The sequence below is a fragment of the Narcine bancroftii genome, chromosome 5, assembly GCF_036971445.1.
Source record: "Narcine bancroftii isolate sNarBan1 chromosome 5, sNarBan1.hap1, whole genome shotgun sequence".
Classification (NCBI taxonomy): Eukaryota; Metazoa; Chordata; class Chondrichthyes; order Torpediniformes; family Narcinidae; genus Narcine; species Narcine bancroftii.
This window is the reverse complement of record NC_091473.1, coordinates 186,997,842-187,025,070: the sequence shown is the minus strand read 5'-3', so window position 1 is coordinate 187,025,070 and position 27,229 is coordinate 186,997,842. Positions and strand designations below refer to the sequence as shown.

The 27,229-nt window shown below is 46.5% G+C and overlaps 1 protein-coding gene across 4 annotated transcripts in view; it reads right to left on the bottom strand.

The window, feature by feature from the left end:
* pi4kb (phosphatidylinositol 4-kinase, catalytic, beta) overlaps positions 1–27,229 on the bottom strand; it is a 130,799-nt gene that overhangs the window by 30,214 nt on the left and 73,356 nt on the right. For 2 of the 4 annotated variants that reach the window (XM_069940196.1, XM_069940198.1), the window contains exons 3-4: positions 15,714–15,758; positions 3,869–4,099 (exon numbers count right to left, since the gene is read on the bottom strand). In XM_069940196.1, coding sequence (XP_069796297.1) covers positions 3,869–4,099; positions 15,714–15,758 — 276 coding nt within the window. The remainder of the gene's footprint in view (positions 1–3,868; positions 4,100–15,713; positions 15,759–27,229) is intronic. The other 2 variants (XM_069940199.1, XM_069940197.1) reach the window with 1 other exon arrangement.

The window sequence follows — 27,229 nt, the reverse complement described above, 5'->3', positions numbered from 1 at the left end:
CTCCATGTTGGAGAAATCAAATGCAGAAAATGTGACAGCTCTCCTCTGTCCACCCCTTCCTTTCCCTCCTTCCACTCCTCTCTATCCCCTTCTTGCTCTTCTTCCTCTCTTTCTCTCACACCCCATCTCTCTTTTTCTCTCTCCTTCTCCACACTCTCTCCCTCCCTGCCTCTCACTCTCCTCCCCTCCTTTCTCTTTCTCTCTCCCTCCGCCCTTCCTCTCTCTCTCTCTCTCTCTCTCTCGGGAATAGGGCGATTTGGCCCAGTTCGAGCTGTTCAAACCAAATTCTGGCCTGTTTCCATACTGCAGGCTCTTCGTAGCTTCTGAGTGCTGTGTGTGCAGCCAAGGATTTTGCAATCTGGATGCTTTACACAGAGGTCGCTGCAAAGATATATTTCAACACACCAGTTTTACTTTACATGGTAGAATTACTGGCCAAGGGGCTTCTCGATCATGTAGCAGCAAGGTTTGCCATACCCGTCGGATTGTTCAGCTAACAATCCTAATTGTGAAGAACCAAATAGTTCAAGACCCGAGTTCAAGAATGAAGAAGGAAAAGCAAATAATAATTCACCCTCGTCTCGTGAAATGCACAATGTTGTCAATGACAAAAAAGCAAAAAGATGCTCGAGTCAGACCTGACATTTTAGAAAAGACTTTTTTTTTACTTCAGCAAGCACTTGGCAGCTTACAGTCGATCACCGATACACATATGGAGAAAAGAGTTAAACGTGAGAGAGGAGAGAAGGCATGGAGTGGAATCTAAAGCAAAACAAAAGCAGAACTGCTGGAGGAATGGCAGGTCAGGTGGCATCCATGGATGGAGACCAACAAACTCACAGACGTGTCGTCGCAAAGAAAGCGCATCAGTGCCTCAACCTTTTCAGGAGCTTGCAGAGGTTTGGCATGACTTCAGAAACTCTAGCACAGGGATGGCCAACTTTTAATTTAGACATGCAGCATAGTAACAGGCCATTTCAGCCATGAGTCTGTACCAGGGATGTAGGTTAATTGGGCGGGACGGACTTGTGGACTGAAATGGGTAAATTAAAATTAAAAGGTTGCCCGCCCTGCTCTGGCAAATTTCTTCAGAAGTGTGGTGGAAAGTGCACTGACCGGATGCATCACTGATGGGTGCACCGATATCTCTGAGTGGAAAGCCCTGCGAAAGGTAGTGATTGTACACGTACGGTCAGACAACAAAGTTGAACGGGCTGTGTTTGCTCCTCTTCCCCGGATCTGTGCGGCAGTGAACTCCCAAACTCTCTGCCCCCTTGCTAACTTTCTTTCCCAGGAATCTAAAACCCGGCAATGTCAGCTGCAATTCCAAAGGTCTTGCATGTCCTGGTGTGGGTCAAATATTCCTTCCATCACATGAGGATTGTTCTATAACGCTGCAGGATCATTTACCCAAGGCTTCAATCTAGGCATTGCATTTTGTCTTTGTTTATTCAGTTGCTTGGGCCTGAACTCCTCCAGTGTGACAGGAAGAGAGGCAGCTTGTGTCAGTATGATCTGGCACACACACACACATATATGCTGAGCGTATGATTTACAGCATCGTTTAGGTCCAACTCTCCCAACATAAACAGAGTGGAAGGAGATTTAAACCAAAGGCAGATGGATTCTACATTCAAAACAACAGCACAGAGAACGCAACGCGTATGCCAGCAGTCTGTGTTAAAAAGCTATTCCACAGGGACAATGTGAAAATATGCTTTTCCTTTTAAACTGAACTCTGCTCCAATTGCAGTGAAGTTGTAATCGAGCTGACAAACACTAAAACTATCTGCCTATGGGGATTGGTAGGTAGATGCCGGATAAGTGAATTTTCCAGTTGCATGGATTGGTGGCCTAACGGTGAGGAGTGCCAATTGCAAACCTATTCATTTTCAGTTTTTATTTTGCCGGGTGCTTGAGGCTGCTGGTTGGTTGAATTCCGGATGACAGGGGTTTTACCATAGTTTCATTTTAGTAGCTAATAAGACATAGGTCAGATGAGGAGTAAACTGCCAAAGGACAAGGTTTGATGTGGAGTTAAGCTCAACCTGACTGTGTCAGTAGTGGGACTGCCCCTGGAGCGGGCCCCGGGGACCAGAGACTCAGCACTCCTCCGAAGGGTTCCACCACCCAGACTTACTACCAATGGTTCTGTACAGGCTTTAAAGGAGCCAGCGGTGTTAATCCTGCGACCGCGAGTTCTGGGCCCAAGATGGCGGCGTCTGTGGCTGGCAGGTTTTGCAGAGGGCTGGCACAGGGCACCAGGAAAACAAGGAGACCACCCCCTGTTTGAGAAGGAGAAGCAGAGGGGATGACCCCACAGAACAGCGATCATGATGGCGGGCCAGTAAAGGCCTCTGAGGCTCAAGAACACACATGCGGTGGGCTGTGGGCGCCTTGAGGCGTGGAACCCATGCAGGCTGTGGCTGACCTGTGATCAAAGGGCGCACACCAGGCTGCGTACTACTGGAGACTGGCTGAAGGGGGGTACCAGGTATCATAATTGGGATGCGAGAGGCAGCTGAGGTTGGGAGGGGCTCCCGAGGTTTAGATCTGGAGCTTGGGTTTCCAAAGGATTGAAAAGGGTGTTGGGGGTGAACCCACGGACACTTGGTGACCCTGGCGGGATCTCCCTTTTGCTTCTCTTCCTCTGACTGTAAGGGGCTCTGGGTAATTTCTGCTGATAGCGAATTTTTGTCTGCCTTACGTGTAATATTACATTGGTTTTAATACATGACAATGCAAGAATCTTGAATCAACTGTCTCTGCCAGGGAAGGGACAATATAGGATATGCACAGGATTTATTCCTCCACAATGTCCCAGGGGCAGGGTTAGACAAAGAGTAAAGGATTGTCTGCACCATTTCAACCCCACGCAGGGACAGCGGGCGTGAGATACAGCCAAGCTCCCACTGAAGTGATCCTGGTACACACAAGAGTTATGCTCCCTTAAGCCAGTCCCACCTCACACTTCCATGGCAGGGAGAGCGCCTATCTTCACAGTGGGGCAGTTTTCCATCATCTACCTTTGCGGCCTCCTGCAACTTCCCGAAGCAGGATTTCGACCTGAAACACTGACCACCCATTTGGCTTCCTGGATGCTGCCTGACGCGCCGGGTTCCTCCAGCAGTTTGTTCTGTGTGGCTGCATCTGCAGTAGCTGGTGCCTCCATTTATCGGACGATAGTCCTTTGAGGGATAGAACCTTCACCAGACATAATATTTGCTGTACAAGGCAGCCAAATGATGAAAAGAAGAAAACACTCATTGTCAAATCAGCGCCACACAGCCCCAGCCACCTGGGTTCACTGTTGAGCTCTGGTACTGCCTGTGTAGAGTCTGAACATTCTTCTTGTGACTGGGCTCTCCCCACCCCGCCCCCCCTACAACAACACGGCATGGCGGCTTAATAGGCTGGCATATATGTTACTCCAGAAACAGAAAGAGAAAGAAGCAGAGAGAGAGAGAGAGAGAGAGAGAGAGAGAGAGAGAGAAAGAGAGAGAGATAGAGAGAGAAAGAGAGAGACCGAAATAGAGAGAGAGTGAGAAAGTCAGAGAGAGAAAATTCAGTCACCGGGAAATGGTTCAAGAGTTAGTATGGACATGATGTACAGCAAAGTAGAAACTGATTCTGGCTGTTTAACCCTGGGCCGGCCAATTACCTATAGCCCTGCACGTTTTGGAAGATGAGAGGAAACTGAAGCCTTGGGAAAACCAACGCATGAGCGGGGAGAACGTACAAACACCTTACAGACAGCGCTGGGTTTGAACCCGGGACGCTGGTGGTGTAATAGCATCTTGCTAACCGTGCTGCTCTTCTGTGCCCTATGAAAGTAATGCGGGATCGGTGGGAAGAAATGTTGACTCACCTTGTCCTTGGAGTTGAGCACCACTGCCTGGTTGTGGGGAACGCGGACCACATGGTGCTCAAAACCAGATGTTGGGAGCCAGACGCGGGACGGAAGCTTGTGGTTCAGCAGCGACAGCTCCGAGATGAGCCTCTGCGTCTTCTGCTCCTTCGTGTGCAGGGTGACTAGCCGCTTGCCGATGCCCATGAGAGACTTGATGAACTCCCTCTCCGGCGCCAGTCTGGCAGGTTGCTGTGGGGATAATGGAGGGGAGCTTGAGAGGCAGAAGGAAGACAGCACGTCGCTCTTGCACACTGATCAGCATTTACAAAAAAGTGCTTCGTTTGACATAAATCACTTTCAACTTATTCCCATTTTAAGACAGGAAGTACTCAATAGGTCGCTCAAACCTTTCGTGAGGCCCTCTGGATGCAATAAATGTGGATTCTCTTCTTTCAAAACATCCTGTGACACTTCCCACGATCTTTCACTCAAAGATTTAAAGTCATTGAGAGATTTTAAGGAGATACTTTGAGGAGGATGGCTCCCAGCCAGCTGTCACTGGAGTGTTGCGAATTGGAGATGAACCAGGTTCTAATTTAATTTTTGACTTCTGCACGGTAAAAGGTCATTTTGGCCCATATTGCCCAATTACACCCAATTGACCTACAACCCCGGTACGTTTTGAACGGAGGAAACTGGAGGCCCTGGGGGGAAACCTCTCGTAGACACGGGGGAGAACGTACAAAATCCTTACAGACTTACAGAACTCAGATCGCTGGTCCTGTAATAATGATGTGCTAACTGGTTCACTAACTGTGCTCCCCCAGGAGAAACAACAAAGATCTTGCAGGGGGGTGGAAGAAGTGAGGCCATGTCCCAAGATTGGGAAGATAAAGAGCACAGGGTTTAAGGCACAAAGCAACTCCTTTCCAAATGGATGGCAATTGACAAGGATGTTGCCGGGACCTGAGGAACTGAGTTACAAGGAGAGATTAAACAGGTTAGGGCTTTATTCCTTGGGGCTTAGAAGAATGAGGGGAGATTTAATAGAGGTGTACAAAATTATGAGGGGGATAAATAAATGTAAGTCGGCTTCCCTCCCTACGACAGAAATAGTTATCATTCAAGAGTTTTAGCCTTTTTTAGCCAGATCTGAAGATGAGTGAAGACCTGAAAAGCTATTGATGTTTCTCTCTCCATAGACGCTACTGTCTACCTGCTGAGTGTTGCCAAAGTTTTTGAAGCCCTCGGCTGCACACACATGATCGAGAAGTTGCGTCAAGCCTGCTGGTTGGAAACTACCCAGCATTTGGTTTGGACGGCTCCACTGTGCCAAATCACCGTTTCACATTCAGAATTGCAAGAGGAATCGTTTTCTCATGAACTGTGGTGCATTCGGTGTTCCAAGTGTAAAAACCAAGGAGCTGACTGCGAATTTCAGGGGTGAGGGGAGATCAGGAGAACATGAACCAGTCCTCATTGAGGGGGACAGCAGTGGAAAGGGTTAAGGACTTCAAGTTCCTGGGTAGAAACCTCTCTGAGGATCTGTCCTGGAGCCCCCATGTCAATGCAATCACAAAGAAGGCTCACATCGGTTAAACTTCACGAAGAATTTGAGGAAGTTTCGAATGTCACCAAAGATGCTTGCAAATTTCTACAGGTGTACCGTGGAGAGTATTCTGACTGGTTGCATCACGGTCCGGTATGGAGGTGCCAATGCACAGGGCAGGAAAAAAGCTCCAGAGCTGTAAACTCGGCTAGCGCCCATCAGAGGTATCAGTCTCCATCCATCAAGGAAATCTACAAGAGGCGGTGTCTTAAGGCAACAGTCTCTATCCTCAAGGACCCTCTCCACATTGGGAAGGAAGTTTAGGAGCACCCAAGAACAGCTTCTTCCCCTTCGCTAAGAGATTTCTGAATGGACAATGAATCAGATGCTCCCTCAACTTTTTCTTATTTTTGCACTAATTCATTTATTTTTAAATGTAATTTTGTAACGCCTGTAATGCTGCCACAAAACAGCGAATTGCACGACATGTTTGCGACAATAAATTCTGAATCTGATCACCTCCACATTGCAGAAACCAAACTCAGATAGGGTGACTTTGTGGAATACAGTCTGCTCCAGAGCTGCAACTAATACCAGGTAGTTTCTTTTTTAAAAAGAGTTCATTTGCCTCTTGACATCCTTTCATTCCCTCTGCAGGAACTTCTGTCGATTCTCGCCTTTCAAGCAACTCCATGATCCGGCATCCACAGGCTTCTGGAAGCGGTGAAGAGGAAAGAGAATTCCAGAAATTCACAAGCCTCGTCGAAGAAACTTGATTGAAACCTGTTCCGAGATGCAGGGAAAAATTTCCTTTCTCTTTCCACGAAAAAAGGTTGTCACACTCCAGGGTCATTTTGGATCCACACAGTAAGAAATTCACAGAAAATAGCAACAGGATTGATCAAGACTTCATGATAGGGCAGCGCGTGGGTGTAGAGGCCAGCACAACACCGCTATAGCAGCAGTGACATGGGTTCGAATCCAGCACTGTCTGTAAGGAGTCGGTATGTTCTCCCGTGTCTGCATGGATTTCCTCTGGGTGCTTTTATTTCCTCCCGCACTTTAAAACGTAACTGGGTGACACGAGCTCGTAGGCTGAAGGGCCTGTTACCATGCTCTGAGTCTAAATTAAAATATGTAACTTCAAGATAACTGGCAAATCAAAGTTAACACTTAAATCAGATCTAACAGCTGCTTCAAGATGGGAATCCAACACAATTGAATCTCTTACGGTCAAGTGCGTGCATTCACACCTCTCCTTTCTCAGAAGATGGAGTTCAACATGCCGGTTTCCCCCACCCTGTACCTCAACGACTCCCACTGGGAGACCATTGAAAGCAGACTTGCTGGTTGTCTCACAAGATCGGAGGAAGCTGCAGAAGGCCGTGAATGGAGCTCAGAACATCAATCAAACCACCCACCCCTCCACGGACTCTGGATACCCCTGAGGGCTGAATGGCCAACTTGAGCACTCCCCCAGGGTGTCAAGTGCTGAGTGGCCATCTTGCCCCCTTGCAAGCGCCTGTAGTATGAATGGGCACCTTCCCCCCCCACCACCCCCGTACAAGCCCGAGGATTAAATGGCCCCTCTGACTAGTGCTGAGCATAGTTGTCAGAAGCCCCTTTTCGACTGGCATCCCAGTTAATCGGCCATACGGGGTCCTGGGATAGGAAACCCTTTGTGCCGTTTCCATTGGGACATTAATTGCTTTTCCACTGATCACACTCACCCCCACGGATCGGACTGTTCTACCTTCAACTGGAACCAGGTGACTTTCTGCTGTCCCTTTTCCACTGGTTTTATCAGCACACCGGCATCAGCAAATGCCAGGGATGTGAGTAAGGGTAGAGGCAGTTAATCCCTACGTGAAATAACGTCATTTGATGCTAGTGTTTGGACAGTTTCTTTTCCATTGGACCCTGTCCCAGTAAATTCCTGGGGCAGGGTACCAGTGCAAAAGGGGCGTGATAATTGACTGGCCCCATCCTGTTCTTGGTGAGTAGATTGCAAGGGTCTGAATGGCCCCACTGTTCCTTTAGGCAGGGCCGTGGCACCAGCAATACATCCATTGCCTATCCTGACCAGCCACTGCCTATCCTGCCTCTGTAAGGTTCCTGCATGGGTTTCCCAATGGGTCCCTGCAGTGTTTGTGGTGAATGGGTAGAATCTCGTGGAGGAGGGTGGGGGGGTGGGGGGTGGTGGTTGATGGGAATGCAGGGAGAATAAAATGGGTGTAAAACACAAAAATCTGTAGACGCAACGATTGAAGTAAAAACACAATGCCGGAGAAACTCAGCAGGTCAAACAGTGTTATTTATCTAGAACTGTAGAACACTACAGCACAGAAAACAGGCCATTCATCCCCTTTAGTCTGTGCCGAAATATTATTCCACAGTCCCAATGACTTGCACACAGACCATAACCCTCCAGACCTCTCCCATGTATCTATCCAACTTATTCTTAAGAGTGAGCCCGCATTTACCACATCAGATGGCAACTCATTTCACATTCCCATCACTCTCTAAGTGGTTTCCCCCTAAACCTTTCCCCTTTCATCCTCAAGCCATGTCCTTTTGTATTTATCTCTCCTAATCTAAGAGGAAAGAGCCTACTTGCATTTACTCTGTCTATACCCCTCATAATTTCATAGAAAAGATAAAGACACTGAATGGCCACCTTGCCACCCCCCCAAATTCCAGGTTGAAAGGCTGAACGACCATTGTGCTCCTCCCTCTGCTTCACCCCCCCCATTGTTTTGTTCGGTCGCCTATCTACATTTTGCTCATACTTTGATGAGGGTCTCAAGCCCAAAAGGTTGGTTATGTATCTTTTTTCTTTGCTACATAAGGTACGCTGAGTTTCTCCAGCATTGAGTTTTTACTTTAGAGTAAAATGGGTGGTCTCTGCAGACTTGGGAGTGCTGGAGTCCAACTCGTGCTGGAGGGCCCGGATGGCCTCACCTCCCTGGCTCAGGGAAGAAAATCAGTGCCTGGATGGCCTCGCCTCCCTGGCTCAGGGAAGGGCAGAAGTACAGATGGGAAGTTGGGCTTTCCGCCACAAAAGGGTGACAGTGTGTGACCTCCTCCATTGAACGTACAGCATTACAGACCAGGTCATTTGGTCCACAATGCTGTAAACCTTCCCTACCTCACACCCTTAATCTGGCTGTCTTCCTTGTCGATGCCTCTCAAAATCTTGTCAACCTCTATCGAGTCTCCTTTCATCCTTCTTTGCTTCGAAAAGAAAAGCCCTGGCTCTGTTAACCTTGTTTCATATGTTCTCCAACCCGGGAAATCTCTTCTGCCCCCTCTCCACACCTTCCACATCCTTGCTGTAATGAGGTGACTAGAACTGGACACAACATTCTAAGTGTCTTCCAACTGGAGTTTCATAGAGCTGCAACATTATCTCATTACACAGGGGATGTGGCTTTCCAGAGTGAGCCAGCATTTAATGACCTCTTGCTATGTATCACCACCATCATGTCAACTTTAGACAGGAGCTCTATTGAGAGCGTCCCAGCCGGCTGCATCACATTTGCTGTAGACCATCAGATCGGCGTTCAATCCACAGGTCCGTAAGAGTGGCAGAGATGATCACTGCCACCCACCACCCCCCCCCCCCACATCCCGCCAAATCGATGTGATCTGCCAGGAAAATCGATGACAACCACACACCCCATCGTTCATCTGATCCCCTCAATGAAGAGATCCAGGAGGATCAGAGCCAGCACCACCAGACTGAGGAGCAGCTTCTTCCCACAGACAGTGAGAACGCTGAAGGACTTAAATGAACTGCTGGCACTAACCCTCTGAGACTCTACTATTTATTAAACAATATTTATTTATTTTTACATATGTATATTTGTCCTGCGAATTGTTTGTATGTGTGTTATGTCTGGTTCTGCGTCTGCGTGTTTTGCACCGAGAACCTGAGAACACGGTTTGGTCGTGTTGTACAATCAGATGATAATGTACTTGAATTATTTTCCCCAGAGAACCCTGGCCATAATGGTTTCATGGTCTTCATGAATGACCAGGTACAGTCTCACTTCTCGTCACTTCGGCAAAACAAATATTAAAATTGGAATGAGAGGAGAGAGCTCAGGGATTACATCCAAATCCACAAAGCATCCCATATTATGTTTTTTGAGATGGCACGGTTAGTTCTGCACCGTTACAGTGCCAGCGACCCGAGCGCGAACCTGGCACTGCTGGTCAGGAGTTTGTACGTTCTCCCCCTCTCAGTTTCGCCTGGGTGCTCCAGTTCCCTCCCACCTCACATTCCAAAGACATAGGGGGGCAGGGTGTATTGTTGGGTAGGTTCATTGGTCACATTAAGTGTATTTGGGCGGCATGGGCTCGTGGGCTGGAAGGGCCTCTTAGTGTGAGTACACGGCAAAATTTAAAGTACGGGCTGTGGTAGTACGATTATTCAATGACATTAAAGCCAGTGAGGCAAAGTTAACGGAGTTGGGACTTTTCTCTTTGGAGAGTAGAAGTGACTTAGTAGATTTCAGATTTAATGTCAGAGTACATCCATAACATCACATACTTTTTTCTGTGGGCGCAACAGAATTACCACTTATTGGTAGTGCAAAAAATAAATTGTACACAGCAAAACATGTAAACAAACAAAGCACTGCAAACGGATAACGAGTGTAAACAAACTGACTGTGCAATACAGAGAGAACAAAAAGTGCACAAGTAAAAGTCCTTAAATGAGTCTTTGATGGAGTTTGCTATTGAGGAGTCTGATGGTAGAGGGGTTCCTGAACCTGATGGTGCGAGTTTTGTGGCACCTAGACCTCTTTCCTGATGGCAGAAGCGAGAACAGAGTGTGTGCTGGGTGGTGTGGATCTTTGCTGATTGCCGCTGCTCTCCAATGGCAGCGTTCCCTGTAGATGTACTCATTAGGAGGGAGGATTTTTGCCTGTGATGTCCTGGGCCTGAAAGATTCTGACAGGCACAGATAAGGTAGCCTGCCAGCCAGCCAGCACCTTTTTTCAAACACCAGAGGACATCTGTGCAAAGTGAAGGGAGAAAAGTTTAGGGGAGAGATCAGGGGTAATTTTTTTAAATACATAGAGTTGTGTGTGTCTGGATTGCCTTGCGAGTGGTGGTGATGGAGGCTGAAACATTAGTGGGGGGGGGGGTGGGGGTTTAAAAAGACTCTTAGACAGCCAAATAGATGAAAGAAAACTGGTGGGTTATAAGGTAGGAAGGATTAACTTCTTTTCTCATTTTGGTAGGAATATATAGGTCAGCACAACATCAAGGGCCGAAGGGCCTGTAGTGCTCTATGTTCTATTTAAAGCAACACAATAGTTAATTTTGACATACAGCATAGTAACAGGCCCTTTCCGGTTAACAGGAAACAGGTGGGAGGGTACAATAGGAAGAAGCTAAGATGTGATAAGGGGAGAGGGTAGCTCTCGGATTGGTGAAGGAAGGGGGTGGGGCACTGGAGGAGAAGAAAGAGGGGAATGAGAGAGTCTGGGGAAGGGGGTGCAAAGGAAATTAGAGATCAATATTTATTTCCGGAAGGTAGGAGTAACCACCACGCCATGCCCAGACAGGGTGCAAAGTTTACCTGTGTTTCTTGTTTCGCCATTCAATCTGTCCCATTCCCTTGCTCTCCACTTTCTTTTATTTGTCCTCAAGTCCTAACCCCATTTGTCTGTAAGGAGTTTGGATGCTCTCCCTGTGTCTGCATGGGTTTTCTCCGGGGGCCTCCGGTTTCCTCCCACCGTTAAAACGGGGGTGAAGGTTAATGAGGAGTAAATTGGGCGGCCCGGACTCGTGGGTCGAAATGGCTTATTACCGTGCTATACGTCTAAATTTAAATTTAAAAATTTCCCACTGGCCCCCTCAACATCTTACCCACACAACATGGAGTCAGAGGAGGTTCAGAAATGAGGTGGGGAGGGGAGAGGTTGAGCTTACAGGGAGAGATTGAGTTCCCTGGGACAATGTTCATTGGAGTTTAGAAGATGAAAGGGGATCTTACGGAGACATTTAAAATCATGAAAGGAATAGATATGATGGAGGCAGGGAGATTAGTCCTGGGCGCCTGCCTACATTTTACTCACACCTTAACAAACCCCGAAACGCTGGTTCTGTATCTTTATCTTTGCTGTATAAAGGACACTGTTTGACCTGCTGAGTTTCTGCAGACTTCTGTGTTTCACTCCAGCTTCTTTCCACTGGCAGGTGGGACGAGAACTAGGGGCATTTGCCTTGAGATTCAGGGGAGTAGATTTATTAGGACAGAGATGAGGATGGACTGGTTCTTCCAGAGAGGGGAGAATTTGTGGAATTCTTTGCCTCGGATTCTTTGCCTCATGGTATGTTATTTTTAAAAATTTAGACCTACAGCAGGGTCACGGGCCCTTCCGGCCCATGCCGTCCAATTACACCCAACTGACCCAATGGTGGTGGGAGGAAACTGAAGCCCCGGAGGAAACCCACACAGACAGTGGGAGAATGTACAAACTCCTCATGGACAGTGCAGGTTTAGATACCCTGTCAAGATCACTGGTGCTTTAAAAGCATTGCGCTAACAGCTACATTTTTTCCCCGTGGGGGGATGAAGAGATCTGGGGAATAGGCAGGTATGTGAAGCTGAGTCCACAGCCAGATAGGCCAGGATCTCACCGAATGGGGGAAGAATTCTCTGAGCAAGGAAGCAGTGGAGACTTTAAAATGCCTGTTAAAGGAACTGATTGGTGGTTTATTTTAAAATCCTGCGATCGCAGGGTCTGGGCCCAGTGTTCGGCAGGAGTCTCTAAAGGTTGCAGACTTCGAGGAAGCAGAAGGCTGGCGCAGGACACCAGAAAACAGGGAGAGCACCTCCCATTTGAGAAGGAGAAGCAGAGGAGCTGATGCTACAGGGTGATGACCACGGCAGCAGACCAGTGAGGGGCTCTGTGGCTGATGGTGGCTCAAGGCGAGGAACCAAAGCAGGCTGATGGTGGCTTATGGTCAGAGGATTCTCACCAGGCTGGGTGTGGGGGGGGGGGGGGGGGGGGGGGCGGTACCAGTTATCAGAACCAGGACGGTACTGAAGGCACTGAAAACTTCCTGACTGTGCCGGAGGTTTGGATCTGGAGCTTGGGCTGCTGATGGTTTGGATTGGAGTCAATGCGGCTGCAGAAGCGCTGGAGGCGAATCCATGGGCACTCGGACTCCGAGGGAGACTCTCTTTTACCTCTCTTTTTCTGTCTATAAGGGGTGTCTGGCAATTTCTACTGATGGTGAATGTTTGTCAATGGATGTGAGATGTCTTAATAGAGGTCTACAATATTCTGAGAGGCAGAGATAAGATAGACAGCCAGGGAGGGAATTAGCAAACACCAGAGGACATCTGGACAAAGTGAAGGGGTAAGGTTTTTTTTAACACATTTTTTTGTGGGTGCCTGGAATGCCTTGCCAGAGGTAATGGCAGAGGCTGGAACATTAGGGACATTTTAAGAGACGCTTAGACAGGCACATGGTTGAAAGAAAAATAGAGAGTTACGAGGTAGGAATGATTTAGTATTTTTTTTGTTAGGAATATATAGGTCAGCTTGTACTGTGCTGTGGTGTTCTATGTTCTAATGGCAGACTAGTCAATTTCATGTAATACAGGTGCACAATCCTTTATCCGGACAGCTAAAATCTGGAAAGCTCCAAAAACTGGCAAGTGGGGAAGAGAGAAGGCAGCGCGAGTCGGGCGGGTGAGGAGGAGAGACAGGCCGCGCGAGTCGAGTGGGCGAGGTGGGGGGAGGCTGGCAGGGTGAGTCGGGCGGGCGAAGGGGGGGAGACCGGCAGCGCGAGTCGGGCGGGTGAGGGGGGAAACTGGCAGCACGACTGGAAGAGGGTTGGGGTGGATACGGCAGCACAATTCGGGTGGGCTTAAATCTGGCTTTCTGAAATCCGGAAAATCTGAAATTCAGAACACACTGTCCCCCAAGGGTTCCAGATACAGGATTGTGTACCTGTATTATGAGTGTTTTTATCATAGGTCAATAAAGGAATCTTGAAGTGCATTTAAGACACAGATAGATCTTTGTAGGGGAATTAAGGGATATTGGGAACAGGCAAATAAGGGAGCTGAGTCCACAGCCATGATTTTATTGACTAGCAGAGGAATCTCGATGGGCAGTCAGATGTCCTATACCCACTCCTATTTCTGATGTAACCAACTGGGTCTTACTAACACGGCTGGATGGACTGAAATGCACCTGCAACCAGGCATTAAAACACATATCCAGCCACTGCCAAATTTGGCTCCAAGGTTTGAGAATTCCAGTCCCCCAGAGTAAAGGGTTCCAGCAATTCTTCTTAGAAACCAGGACCATTTTTAAGATTTAATCCCATCATCAATTAACACCAGCTATTATCTAATCACTGAACAACAGCAACTAAGGTTGGGGAGGGAGCAAGTGGATTAGGGAGGAATAAAAAAACATCTATGTTCAAGACCACAGCACTCTTTGCCCCTCCCCACAGCCTGTCTGGGGAGTGAATGGCGAATATAGTAACTGGAGAAAGAACAAGCAAACGCAGTAGAGATGGTGAAAAAAAGAGTAATTCCATTGTACAAGAGAAAGAGATGGAACAAGAGAATCAATAGTTCTTGCAGAAACAGTATTTTCTCAGGCCAGAGTGTCTTTTGTTTTGATGGGTCAGTTTTGATCTCATTCAAGTACTTTCAAATCAATCGGGAGTCGAGTTCTTTTGTGGAATTTTTTTTCCGCATTATGTTGAGCACTGCATTGGACAGGACTATAGACCAATAAGAACATATGAAATAGGAGCAGGAGTCAGCCAACTGGTCCTTCGAGCCTGCTCCTCCAGTCCATGAGATCATGGCTGATCTGATGATAGACTCATCTCCACCGACCTGCCTTTTCCATTTAATTCCCTGACTATGTAAAAATCAATCCAACCTCGTCTTAACTCTATTTATTGAGGTCATCTTCACTGCTTCAAAGGGCAGCAAGTTCCGCAAATTCACCGCCCTCCGGGAAAAGCAGTTCCTCTTCATCTCTGTCCTAAATCTACTACCCTGGATCGTGAGGCTATTTCCCCTAGATCTAGACTCCCCCACCGTAGGGAACAACTTACCAATCACTATCTTATCTGTGCGTTTCATAATTTTAAATGTTTTTATAATATCCATTCTCATTCTTCTAAGTTCCAGTGAGCACAGTCCCAAACGACTCAATCTCCCCTGAAAGGTTAATCCCATCATCTCTGGAATCAACCTTGTGAACCTCCTCTGTACCACCTCCAAAGCACTGCTGTTTGCTATTTTGCGCCCAAATCTAACTCACTCAGACAGACTAATTGGTTGGGAGGGATGAGTTGCACCAAAGGCCCCGTTTCCATGCTGCAGGCCTCTACGGGTCAGCATAACAACAGGCCCTTCAGCCCATTCCAGCCCCATTTACCTCTATTCAGCTTCTATCCTCCTAAATCTTTCCTAAGTCTTGATGTCTTTTAAATGTCGCCATAATCTCCACCTCCCTCATCCCCTTTGGCAGGTAGCATCACATACCTGCCACCCTTTGTGTGAAGAGGGTGTCCCTCAGATGAGACTGAATCTACAAAATCTAACCCCTGCTGTACTTGGACCAGGAGGCTTGGGAGTTTTTCATAAGAAGATATAGGGGCAGGAAGCCCACTGAGTCAGCCCTGCCATTCTAATCATGAGCCAATCCATCCTCCCACTCAGCTCCACTCCCCAGCTTTCTCTCCGTAACCCTTGATGTCCTGATTAATCAAATGTCTTTAATTTATAGATACAGGGCCTTCCAACCCGCGAGCCCACGCTGCCCAAATACACCCAATTAACCCGCTTACCCTGTACAGCTTTGGAATGTGGGAGGAAACACGAAGCACCCAGAGGAAACCCACGTGGTCATGGGGAGAACAAACAATCTCCTGAAAGACGATGGCGGATTCGAACCTATGAGGCAGGGGCTGAAATAGCCTCGGCCCAACCATGTTGCCCCAATTTGGACTCTTCCAGCCCCTGGGAGAGCTGGACAGGAGATCGATCTGGGAGTTTTAGGTCATCGCCACCCTGTTGGTGTTGAACGGTAGATTTATCCTGACTTGAATAGACATTGTCTGAGCAAGAGGCAGGGACGCCTTCATGCCTGCGGGGCAAAGCAGCTCGACTCAGAGGGTCATTTTGAAACGGTGTTCAGCCAATTGACACTTTTCATGTTCGTCAGCTGTGACCATGAGAAGCACAAGGAGGAAATACTGTTTGGAAGAAAGGACCCAGCTACCCAGCCACCTCAACAAAAACGGGCCACTTACAGAGTTGTCATCGCTACCAACACTCTCATTACTGGACGAAAGCGCCTGGGAAACAGTGGGAAGGAAAGGTTCGTTACTTCAAGTCTTCACAAAAGAAACTATTCTCATTCAGATAAACCTGTGCTAATCTGCTTCCTCTCCCAGCACACAAGATTAGCAAAATACATGTTCATACATCAATATATTTGGTTAAAAAACAGAAATGCTGGAGGAACTCTGCCAGTCTTGCAGTATCCCTAAGAGGTAAAGATATACAGTGCCCTCCATAATATTTGGGACAAAGACACATTTGCCCCAATTCACAGGTGATTAAAGTGCACATTCCAGATTTTATTCAAGGTTATTTGTAGATGTTTTGGTTTGACCATCTAGGAATTACAGCACTTTTTGTAGATAGTCCCCTCATTTCAGGGCACCATAATATTTGGGACATAGCAATGGTACGTATATTAAAGTCATGTTTGGTATTTTGTTGTATATCCCTTGCATGAAATGACTGCGATTCATCGACATCATCAAGTGGTGTATCTTCTCTGGTGATGCTCCCCCAGGCTTCTACTGGAGCCATCTTCAGCTCCTGCTTGTTTTGTTTTGGGGGGTGGTGATTTGTCCCCTCGTGTTTTCTCTTCAGCATATGGAAGTCATGCCCAATTGGATTTAGATCAGGTGACTGACTTGGCCATTCGAGAATTTTCCAGTTTTTCTCTTTAGAAAACTCCTTTGTTGCTTTAGCAGTATGTTTGGGATCATTGTCTTGCTATAGGATGAAGCTCCGTCCAATGAGTTTGGAGGCATTTGCTCGAACATTAGCAGATAAGATGTTTATATACACCATTTTACTACTGGCCATCAGCAGTTACATTCATCAATGAAGGTAAGTGCGCCAGTACCTGTGGCAGCCATACATGCCCAGGCCATAATATCCCCATTGTCATGTTTTGCAGATAAGGTGGTATGCTTTGTATCATGGGCAGTTCCTTTCCACCTCCACACTTTGCTACCATCATCACTCTGATCTTGGTCTCATCTGTCCACAATTCTGCAGGCTCTTTTAAATACTTCTTTGTAAACTGTAATCTGGCCATCCTATTTCTGTGGCTAACTAGTGGTTTGCATCTTGCAGTGTAGAACCATAGAACATTACAGCACCAGAAACAGACCCCTTCGTCCCTTCTAGTCTGTGCCAAACCATCTTCTTGCCTAGACCCGCTGACCTGCACTCAGTCCATAACCCTCCTTACCCCTCCCATCCACGTATCGGTCCAAACTCTTAAATGATAAAATTGAGACTTCAGCTGGCATCTCATTCCACACTCCCACCATTCTCTGTGTGAAGAAGTTCCCCCTTATATTCACCTAAACCTTTCCTCCTTCATGCTTAATCCATGTCTGGTTTGTACCTCACCGACCCTCAGGGGAAAAAGCCAACCTACATTGACTCTGTCCATCCCCCTCATCATTTTGAATACCTCTATCAAATCTCCCCTCATTCTTCTACTCTTCAGGGAATAAAGTTCTAACCTGTTTAAACTTTCCCTGTAACTCAGTTCCTGAAGTACAGGCAACATCCTAGTCAATCTTCTCTGCACTCTTCCAATCTTATTGATATCTTTCCTGTAGTGAGGTGACCAAAACTGCACACAATATTCTACATTTGGCCTCAGTCTTATAAAGTCTTATATAACTTTACCATAACATCCCAACTCCTGTACTCAATACTTTGATTTATGAAGCACAATATGCCAAAAGCTCCCTTTACAATCCTATCCACCCATGATGCCACATTCAAGGAATTATGTATTTGTATTCCCAGATCCCTCTGCTCTGCCGCACTCCTCAGTGCCCGACCATCTACTGTGCACATCCTTTAATGATCTGTTCTTCTAAGATGCAGCTCCTCACACTTGTCTCCATTAAATTCCATCTGCCATTTTCAGCCTGTTTTTCCAGCTGGTCCAGATTCCTCTGCAACCTTTGAAAACCTGATTTACTGTCCACAAGGCCTCCAATCTTAGTGCCGTCTGCAAATTTACCACATTATCATCCAGATCATTGATCTAGATGACAAACAACAATGATCCCAGCACCGATCGCTGAGGCACATTACGAGTCACAGGCCTCCAGTCTGAGAAGCAATCATCCACCACTACTCTCTGGTTCTCCTGTCCAGCCAATGTCAAATCCAGTTTACTAACTCACCATGAAGAATGAGCATTTCGACCTTCCTGACTAACCTCAAAGGACTTACTAAAGTCCATGTAGATAATACCCACAGCCTTTCCTCGTAACCGCCACAATAATCTCTATAAGATTGGTTAAACGCGACCTACCACGCACAAAACCATGTTGACCATCTCTAATTGGACCTGATTATCCAAATACTTGTCTATCTGATCTCTTAGAACACCTTCTAATAATTTACCTATGATTAATGTCAGACACCGGACTATAATTTCCAGAGTTACTTTTGGAGCCTCTTTTAAACAACGTGAGATACCCTCCCATCTTCCTGCACCACACTCATGGCTAAGGATATTTTAAATATTTCTGCCAGAGCCTCTGCAATCTCTACAGTAGCTTCCCTCAAGGCCCAAGGGCGTATCTTGTCAAGCCCTGAGGATTTATCCCTTCTTATTTGCTTTAAGACAGGAAGCACCTCCTCCTCTTTAATCTGTCAAGGGTCCAGTTTCCTGAGTGATTACTGAAGCAAAAATCCATTTAAGATCTTCCCCATCTCTTCTGGCTCCATACAAAGCCAACCCGTCTGATCTTCAAAGGGGACTAATTTTGTCCCTTACTATCCTTTTGCTCTTAATATACCTGAAGAAATCCTTAGGATCTTCCTTCACATTGTCTGCCAAAGCGACCTCATGTCTCCTTTTAGCCTCCTGATTTCTTTCTTGAGGTTTTTCCTGGCATTTTTTAATACTCCTCAAGTACCTCATTTACTCCATGTTGCCAGTACCTGCTGTACATTTATCTCTTCTTCTGATTGAGATTTTCAATATCCTTCAAAAACCAAGGTTCCCTATGCCTGTTAACTTTGCCTTTAACCCTGACAGGAACATGCAAACTCTTTACTCCCAAAATGTCACCTCTGTATTTCTCTTTATGAGGTCTTCTGCAGACAGTCATTGATTCATCCACACCTGCCTCCTGAAGAGTGTTTCTGATCTGTTGGATGGGCATTTGGGCATTTTTCTTTGTTATGTTGAGAATTTTTCTGTCATCAGCAGTGGAGATCTTCCTTGGAAGACCAGTCCCTTTACGATTACCGAGCTCACCAGTACGCTCTTTCTTCTTCTTCCAAACAGTTAATTTTGTAATCCTCAGGGTTGGGTGACGTCTGTTACCCTTTTATTCTTGATTTTCAGCCTCGTAATGGTTTATTTGACTTTCTTTGGCGCAACTCTAGTCCCCGTGTTGAAAAATGGCAACTACAGACTCCAAATATTATCAAAAGCTTAGAAGCTAGCTGAGTTCTCTTATCCCTGGACCAATGGTGCAATTAAACATACTGGATTAATCACCAGAGAAGCCAAATATCACAAACGCTCTGAAATGGGGGAACTATCTATAAAGAGTGCTGTTATTTCTACACGGTCAAACCAAAATGTACACAAATAGCCTTGAATACAATGTGGAATGTGCACTTTAATCACATGTGAATTGTTTGATTACACATTTCAAACTGTGGAGCACAGGGTCAAATAGAAGAACAAATGTGTCTTTATTCCCAACATTATGGAAGTTACTTTACTGTATAACAAACTTTTCAGGTACGAGTGAAAAGCAGACAAGTGCCCAAATTAAAAGGCTGGGGAGAAGGGAAAGGGCAAGGGGAGGAGTCCAGGCCAACACAGAAAAGGTGTTAATGGGATATGATATGAGGGGAGGTGAGAATTGATCTTGATCTTGACTCTGTGAAAGGAGACAGAGGGAAAATGGAAGGGAGAGAGAGAGCTGGGAGAAAAGAGACCTCATCTGGGCAGGGGGAAGAAGATGAGGGGTGGGGGGAGGTTTTAACAGAAACTAGAAAAGTTGACGTTAATCCCATCTGGTTGGAAAGTGCCCAGACAGAAGATGATGAGGTGCTGTTCCTCCAATCTGTGGGTGGTCTCAGAATGCCTTCAAATGCCTGTCTTTTTTTTTTACTCATACCTTGAGGGAAAGTTCAGGCCCGAATTGTTGGTAATATCTTTACCTCCCAAGATCCCCTGCATTTCTGTGTTTTGACTACAATCACAGCATCTGCAGACTCTCGTGTTTCACATTAATATTCCTGGGTTTACTTAAAATAGTGACACAAAGTCATTTACGCTGATTGTGATTTCACTCACATCGTACATCACCTTTCTCTCTCCACAGATGCTCGATTCAAGTTTTACTTGCATGAACTGTAACTATTTTTCCTTCCTTTACTACTTTATTTATTTTAAATTAATTTCGCGATACCGTGCAGGAAATGGGCTCTTCCAGTCCAAGCACCTCCCCCGGCCCAATAAACCTACAAACCCGCTATGTTTTTAGAGACTGGGAGGAATGTACAAATTCCTTACAGACAACACCGGATATGAACCAGGGTCACTGGCGCCGTAAGAGCGCTGTACCATTTTTGTCTCATGACATATTGATATATTTGTTGTTGTTCCACCTTGCATTAAGAAATTCAGGGCAACTGTACATTGCACAATAAACTCTCATTCTAACTCTCCCTTCACCTGCTTGGCAAGAGATGACATGAAGCAAACTTGGGCATCCCTTTGGGGGTCAAGGTCGAGGTGATTGGGAAATGACTGGCAAGTCCAACACAATCTCACAGGGATCTCCCACTGCTCAACCATTTCAATTCTTCACCCCACTCCATGCTGACGTGCCCATCCATGTCCTCGCGCACTGTCAAACCAAGGCCACCCGTAAATTGGATTGGCAACATTCAATTTTCCGTCCGGGCACTCCCCAACTGGACGGCATTAAACCGACCTCTCAGGTTTCCACTAACCCACTCCCCGTTCTCCCTCCAGCTCTCCACACCCTTCCCTCTCCATTCACAGAGCCATCCCTTTTCCCCTTGTTTGCTGGTGTGCCCGCCATCATCCCAGAGCACACGCTCTATGTTCTTGCTGGTGCCACAAGACTCGCACCCATCAGGTTCAGGAACAGCCGCTGCCCCTCCCCCGTCAGACTCCTCAACGACAAATTCAATCAGGGACCCAATAAAGGACTCTTAACTTGTGTACTTTATTGTTTATTTTCCTCTTTGTACTGCATATCAGTTGTTTACATTTCTTTCTGTTTACATGTGTACATAGAGTCAGGTTTTTTTTTGTGTGGCCAATAATTCTGCCTGGCCCTCAGGGAAAAGAATCTCAGGGTTGTATATGTTGTCATATATGTACTCTGACAAAAAATAAATATGAAATCTGGGTGGCAAGGTTGGCATAGCGGTTAGTGCAGCGCCAGCAATTGGGACCGGGGTTCGAATCTCGCGCTATCTGTAAGGAGTTGGTATGGAGGTAAAGAGATATTACCAACATTTCGTGCTTGAGCCTTTCTTCAAGGAATAATGAAATGACAGGAAGATGTCAGAATAAAGACAAGGGTGGCTGGGGAAAGAGTCCAGGCCAACAAAAGGTTCCCCCCCCATCGACGTAACCCTCAGCTCTTTTCCTTCTGTCACCTTTCACACAGAGCCAGAATCAATTCTCATCTGCCTTTTTATCAGATTCAATTAGCGCCTTTTGTTGATCTGGACTCCTCCCCCCTCCATTTCTTCAGTCTTTATTCTGACATCTTTTCCTGTTCTTTCCTTATTCCTTGAAGATGGGCTCAAGACCGAAACGTGGGTAATCTATCTTTATCTCTGACGGACGCTGCAAGACCGGCTGAGTTCCTCCAACACTTCTGGGCATTTTCCCTCTGAAGACAACAATGAATTGCAAGGCCAACACAAGCCTTTGTTAAAAGGTGCCTTCCCAAACGTAGTCCTTTTTTCTTCCCAGAGTCTTACTTCAAGGGTGGTGGGAGGTTTTGTTTCGGATTGGGCAGCTTGACACAGAATTCTTGTTCGAGCGAAGGTTAGGTTTAATTTCAACGTCACAGGCCCTACTAAGCCATGAGTCTGTGCCCCACTAATATACCAAATAACCCACAACCTCCCATGCGCTTTTGGAGTATGGGAGAAAACCGGAGCACCCAGTGGAAACCCATGCTGACATGTAGAGAAAGCACAAGCTCTTTACGGACAGCGCCAGATTCGAACCTGGGTTGCTGGTGCTTTAATAGCATTACACTATCCACTACACTCACCGTGCCTTTAAGTCTAAGGTCTCTTCACTTGTCCACTTCTGTGAACCAGAGTAAAAATACAATGCTGCAGATTTCGCTCATACCTTGATGAAGGTCTTGAGCCAGAATCGTTGGTGATGCCTCTTTATTTTTGCCATGCAAAGTACACTATATGACCTGCTGAGCTTCTCCAGCGAGTGTGTTTGTATTTCATTCATGGTGTCTGCAGACTTTCGTGTTTTACTTCCGGCCTCCAAATACAAGTATGGGGAGGCATCGTCTCGATGGGGGGTGGGCCAGAACTGAAAGACAAGGTTCTGGCATCAATGATGCAGCCTTGCTTGACATCAGGTAGGACTTGCTGAACAGAGAAGAGAAGGGACTGCTGGGCAAAGAGCAAAGCCAGAAAACTGCAATTCTACAACTCAAGTTCTTAACCAAGAAAATTCTCTCTTGGAAACTGCCTGCCGCACTCTCCGTATTTCAATTTCACAGATGGTAACGAGGAAGTGCGCAGGAGGGAGATAGATCAGCTCGTTTAGTGGTATCACAACAACAACTTTGCACTCAACGTTAGTAATACTAAGGAACTGATTGTGGGCTTGAGGAGGGGGAAATCAGAAGATCACGAACCAGTCCTTGTCGAGGGGACAGCAGTGGAGAGGGTTAGGAACTTCAAACTCCTGGGTGTAAACATCGACGAAGATCTGCCCTGGGGCCTCAATGTTCGATGCAATCATGAAGAAGGCTCGCCAGCGACGATACTTCATGAGGAGATTTGGTACGCCACCAAAGGCTCTTGCAAACTTCTACAGGTTTATCATGGAAAGCATTCTGGCTGGTTGCATCCCTGTCTGGTATTGAGGTGCAAATGCTCAGGACAAGAAAAAACTCGGCCTGCTACATTACAGGTACCAGACCAGTCCACCTGTAAAAGTTTCCGAGAGTCTTCGGTGACATACCGGATCTCCTCAAACACCTCACAAAGCATAGCTGCCGGCAAGCCTTCTTCGTTCATTTCTCAAGTAATCGCAGGTTCACTTTAATACTTGAATTATAAGGATAGGCTGAAACCTGTCGTTTTTGAGGGTAGGACACCAAGAGGTGACCCCATTGAGGAATTGATAAAATCACAGGGGAAGGGTGCAGAGGTAAAGCAAACATTCACAGTCTTCTCCTTGGCGTGGGGAGTTGAACTAGAAGCCATGGTTCAGGGTGAGAGGCTAAAGATTTAAAGGGCTCCTGAAGGGCATCTTTATTTTTAACACATGTGACAGTGATGGGTACAATTTGCAACATTTAGAAGTCTCTGGGATAGGTTTACTGATCAGACATGGGCCGATCCTGGCTTGCTGCATCAGTGTGGAACGGTTGCTGCAAAGAAATGGATTGGAGGTCAATCCACTGGAACAGTGGCAGAGAGGATCATTGCAGTCTCCCTTACCCCCACCCCCCCCCATCAACGTGATCTACCAGGATTGTTTTCTGAAGAGGGTGCGCAAAATCACCTTGCATACAGCATCTTTCAGCTGCTCTCGTCGGGGAAGAGATACAGGGGTAACAGAGCCCCCACCACCAGGCTAAGGAACGGTTTCTTCCCTCGGGCAGTGAGAATGCTGACACTAACTATCCGAGACTCTCATTTGTACAAAACAATATTTTATTTGTCTGTACGTGTTAAGTCAGTTGTGTGTCTGCGTGTTTTGCTTCAAGGACCAGAGAACGCTGTTTTGTCGGGTTGTACTTGCGCAATCAGATGACAATAAACTTGACTTGAAAACTTTATGACAAAGACAGTCAGTGGGTGCTGCTGCGCTTGTTGATGGAGCTGGTGGTTTGACCCAAATGGCGTGAAGCTGGAAAAGGTGCGAGGGTGCTCAAAAAATTCATAATGATGTAACCAAGATAGGAGGGATTAAGGAGAGCCCAGATTGGATGGGGCTTTTTCCCCTTCAGAGCTGAGAGATGATCCCATCGAGGTTTATAAAATCATCAAGAGTATAGATACGGTGCTTTACAGGATAGAGAAATCAACAACTGGAGGGAACAAATTAAGAGTGAGAGGGGAAAGGTTCAAAGGGGCAACTTTTTCCCACACAAAAAGTGGTGGGTGTGTGGAACAACCTGCCAGAGGAAGTGGTGGAGGCGAGGACAATTGCACCATTTAAAATGGGTATAGGCCCACAGAGGCTTGAATTGTGCAAATCACAAATGGGCTTGAGAAACTCTGCAGGTCACGAAGCAGCTAGAGGATGTATAGGGATAGTAAATGTTACCTGACAAAGGGTCCAAGCCCGAAATATTGGTTACCCAATACTTCTGCTAGATGTATGTGGATAAATGTGAGGTTATCCACTTTGGTAATACAAACCGGAGGGCAGATTACTATTTGAATGGCAATAGATTAAGAGATGGGGAAGTGCAGAGAGACCTAGGGGTACTTGTACACCAGTCTCTGAAGGCGAGCATGCAGGTACAGCAGGCGGTTAAAAAGGCAAATGGTATGTTGGCCTTCATATCAAGAGGGTTTGAGTATAGGAACAAGGATACCTTACTGCAGCTGTACAGGGCCTTGGTGAGACCCCACCTGGAGTATTGTGTGCAGTTGTGGTCACCTTATCTAAGGAAGGATGTTCTTGCAATGGAAGGAGTGCAGAGGCAATTCACCAGGCTGATACCTGGAATGGCAGGAATGACTTATGAGGAAAGATTGCGCAAATTGGGATTGTACTCGCTGGAGTTTAGAAGATTGAGAGGGGATCTCATAGAGACATATAAAATTCTGGCAGGACTGGACAGAATGGATGCAGATGGGATGTTTCCAATGGTGGGAAAATCCAGATCCTGGGGCCATGGTTTGAGGATAATAGGCAAACCATTTAGGACCAAGATGAGGAGGAATTTCTTTACCCAGAGGGTGGTGAATCTGTGGAATTCATTGCCACAGAGGGCAGTAGAGGCAGGTTCATTAAATATATTTAAGAGGGAATTAGATCTATTTCTTCAGTTAAGGGTATTAAAGGTTACAGAGAGAAGGCGGGGACGGGGTACTGAACTTTAAGATCAGCCATGATCTCGTTGAATGGCGGAGCAGGCTTGAAGGGTCGAATGACCTACTCCTGCTCCTATCTTCTATGTTTCTATGCTATGTGATCTGTGGAGTTTCTCCAGCGCATTTGTGTATCGGGCAGGTATGTGGAGAGGACAAGTTTTGAAGGATGTGGGCTGATCTAGCTTAGTGAAGCAACTGGGCTGGCATGGCCAAAGAAGGGCCTGTTTCTGTGTGGTGTAACCCTCTGAGTCCAAATGAAGCACAAACTCTGTTCTTTGGCATCTTTTTCTGGCCTTTTCTAGATACAAATTTCCTTTATTGTTACATAATAAAAATTAAATGGAATTTGCTTTAGTTTGCCTTAAGACAGATAGATTTTCCGTTGGCAGAAACTGCCTTTTACAGTCAGAGAGTGAGAAGCAAAAGAGAGCCCCCCCCCTCCCCCCAACAGAGTCACCAAGTATCTGTGGATTCACCTCCAGGGCTCTGGAGTCCAGACCAAGCCAGAAGTCCAGATCCCAATCTCTGACACAATCAGCACCCTTGACGCCCTCTCACATCCTGGCTCCAATATCTGGTCAGCCAGTCTCCAGCAGACCACAGACTGCAGCCCGGCATGAATCCCTTGACCAGAGTCGCCAGCCTGCACAGGATCCTCACCTCGAGTCACCAAGAGCTCGTATGCTCTTCAGCCACCACCAGGGCCAGAAGGGCTCCTGAAGAACCTCGGGTACTGAAGGCTTCCTGATCGTGACAGAGGTTTGGATCTAGAGTTGCCGATGATTTGAACTGCAGGAGCGATGGGGGAAAATCCACGGACCCTTAGTGACTCTCAAGGGACTCTTTTGCATCTTTCTCTCTTGCTACAAGGGCCACACTAAAGGCGACTCTTTCTCTACTGTACCCTATGGCAGGCAAAAGGCAATATCCTGTAATATTACGTGTTCTGTACTATTGCATGCAATAAAGGAATCTTGAACATTGTGGGCCTGTGATGTTCTGATGGTTTGTACAACCCACCAAACGTGCTTTGTTACACTCAATAGCTTCCTAATAATTAGAGATCAAGGAAATAATGATGTTCCTTCTGGTGAGTATCAAGTATCTTGACCAAGGGCTCAAGCCTGAAACACTGGTTCTGTATCTTTGCCGTATAAAGTACGCCGTTTGACCTGCTGAGTTTCTCCAGCGTTGTTTTTACTGCCATAGCTTTCTTACTTTTTTTTCTAAAACTCACCACCAATTAGTGAGATGGATCTGAATTCAATCCCATTAAAAGGTGCTGTAAAGGGATTTAGACGCCATCTCTGGGTCATTTATTATGAAGGTTCTCCTCAAGCTCAGTTGTTAATCAGCCAGGACACGCCGACATCAGCAGAATCGATGTTTAGTCTTGGCCGTGTTAAGCTCTCAAGTTCAGGTTTATTGTCAGAGTACATACATAACATCACATAAAACCCTGGGATTCTTTTTCCTGCGGGCCAGGCAGAATGACCACTTATTGGTAGTGCTAAAAACTGTACTCAACATACACATATAAACAAATAAAGAAATGTAAACAAACTGACTGTGCAATACAGAGAGAGAAAAAAACGAGGCACCTAGACCTCTTTCCTGATGGCAGCAGCAAGGACAGAGCATGTGCTGGGTGGTGTGGATCCTCGATGATCACTGGTGCTCTCCGACGGCAGCGTTCCCTGTAGATGTTTTTTTTTTAAAACACTTAATATGATTTTTTTATTTTTCACACTATGAAGCATATCAACCAAGATATGTACAAACATTTCTCATTAAATTTACAGTGGTCTTTTCTCCCCTTTCCCTCCCTCCCCTCTACTCACCCACCTCTCCAAAACCATATACAATACCCTGTAGATGTTCTTGAGGGTGGGTGGGGTTTTGGCTGCGATGTCCTGGGCTGTGTCCACTACCTTTTTCAGGGCTTTACACTCAGGGGTATTGGTGTCCCCAGACCACGATGCAGCCAGTCAGCACATTTTCTGTCATACCTCTGCAGAAATTTGCCAGGGTTATACCAAACCTCCGCAAACTCCATGGGAAGCAGAGGAGCTGACGTGCTTTCTTCATGATGCCATTAGTGTGTTGGCTCCAGGAAAGATCCTCCAAGAGAGTGACTCCCAAGAATTCCCTCTCCAAATCCAGCTTCTGCCCAGAT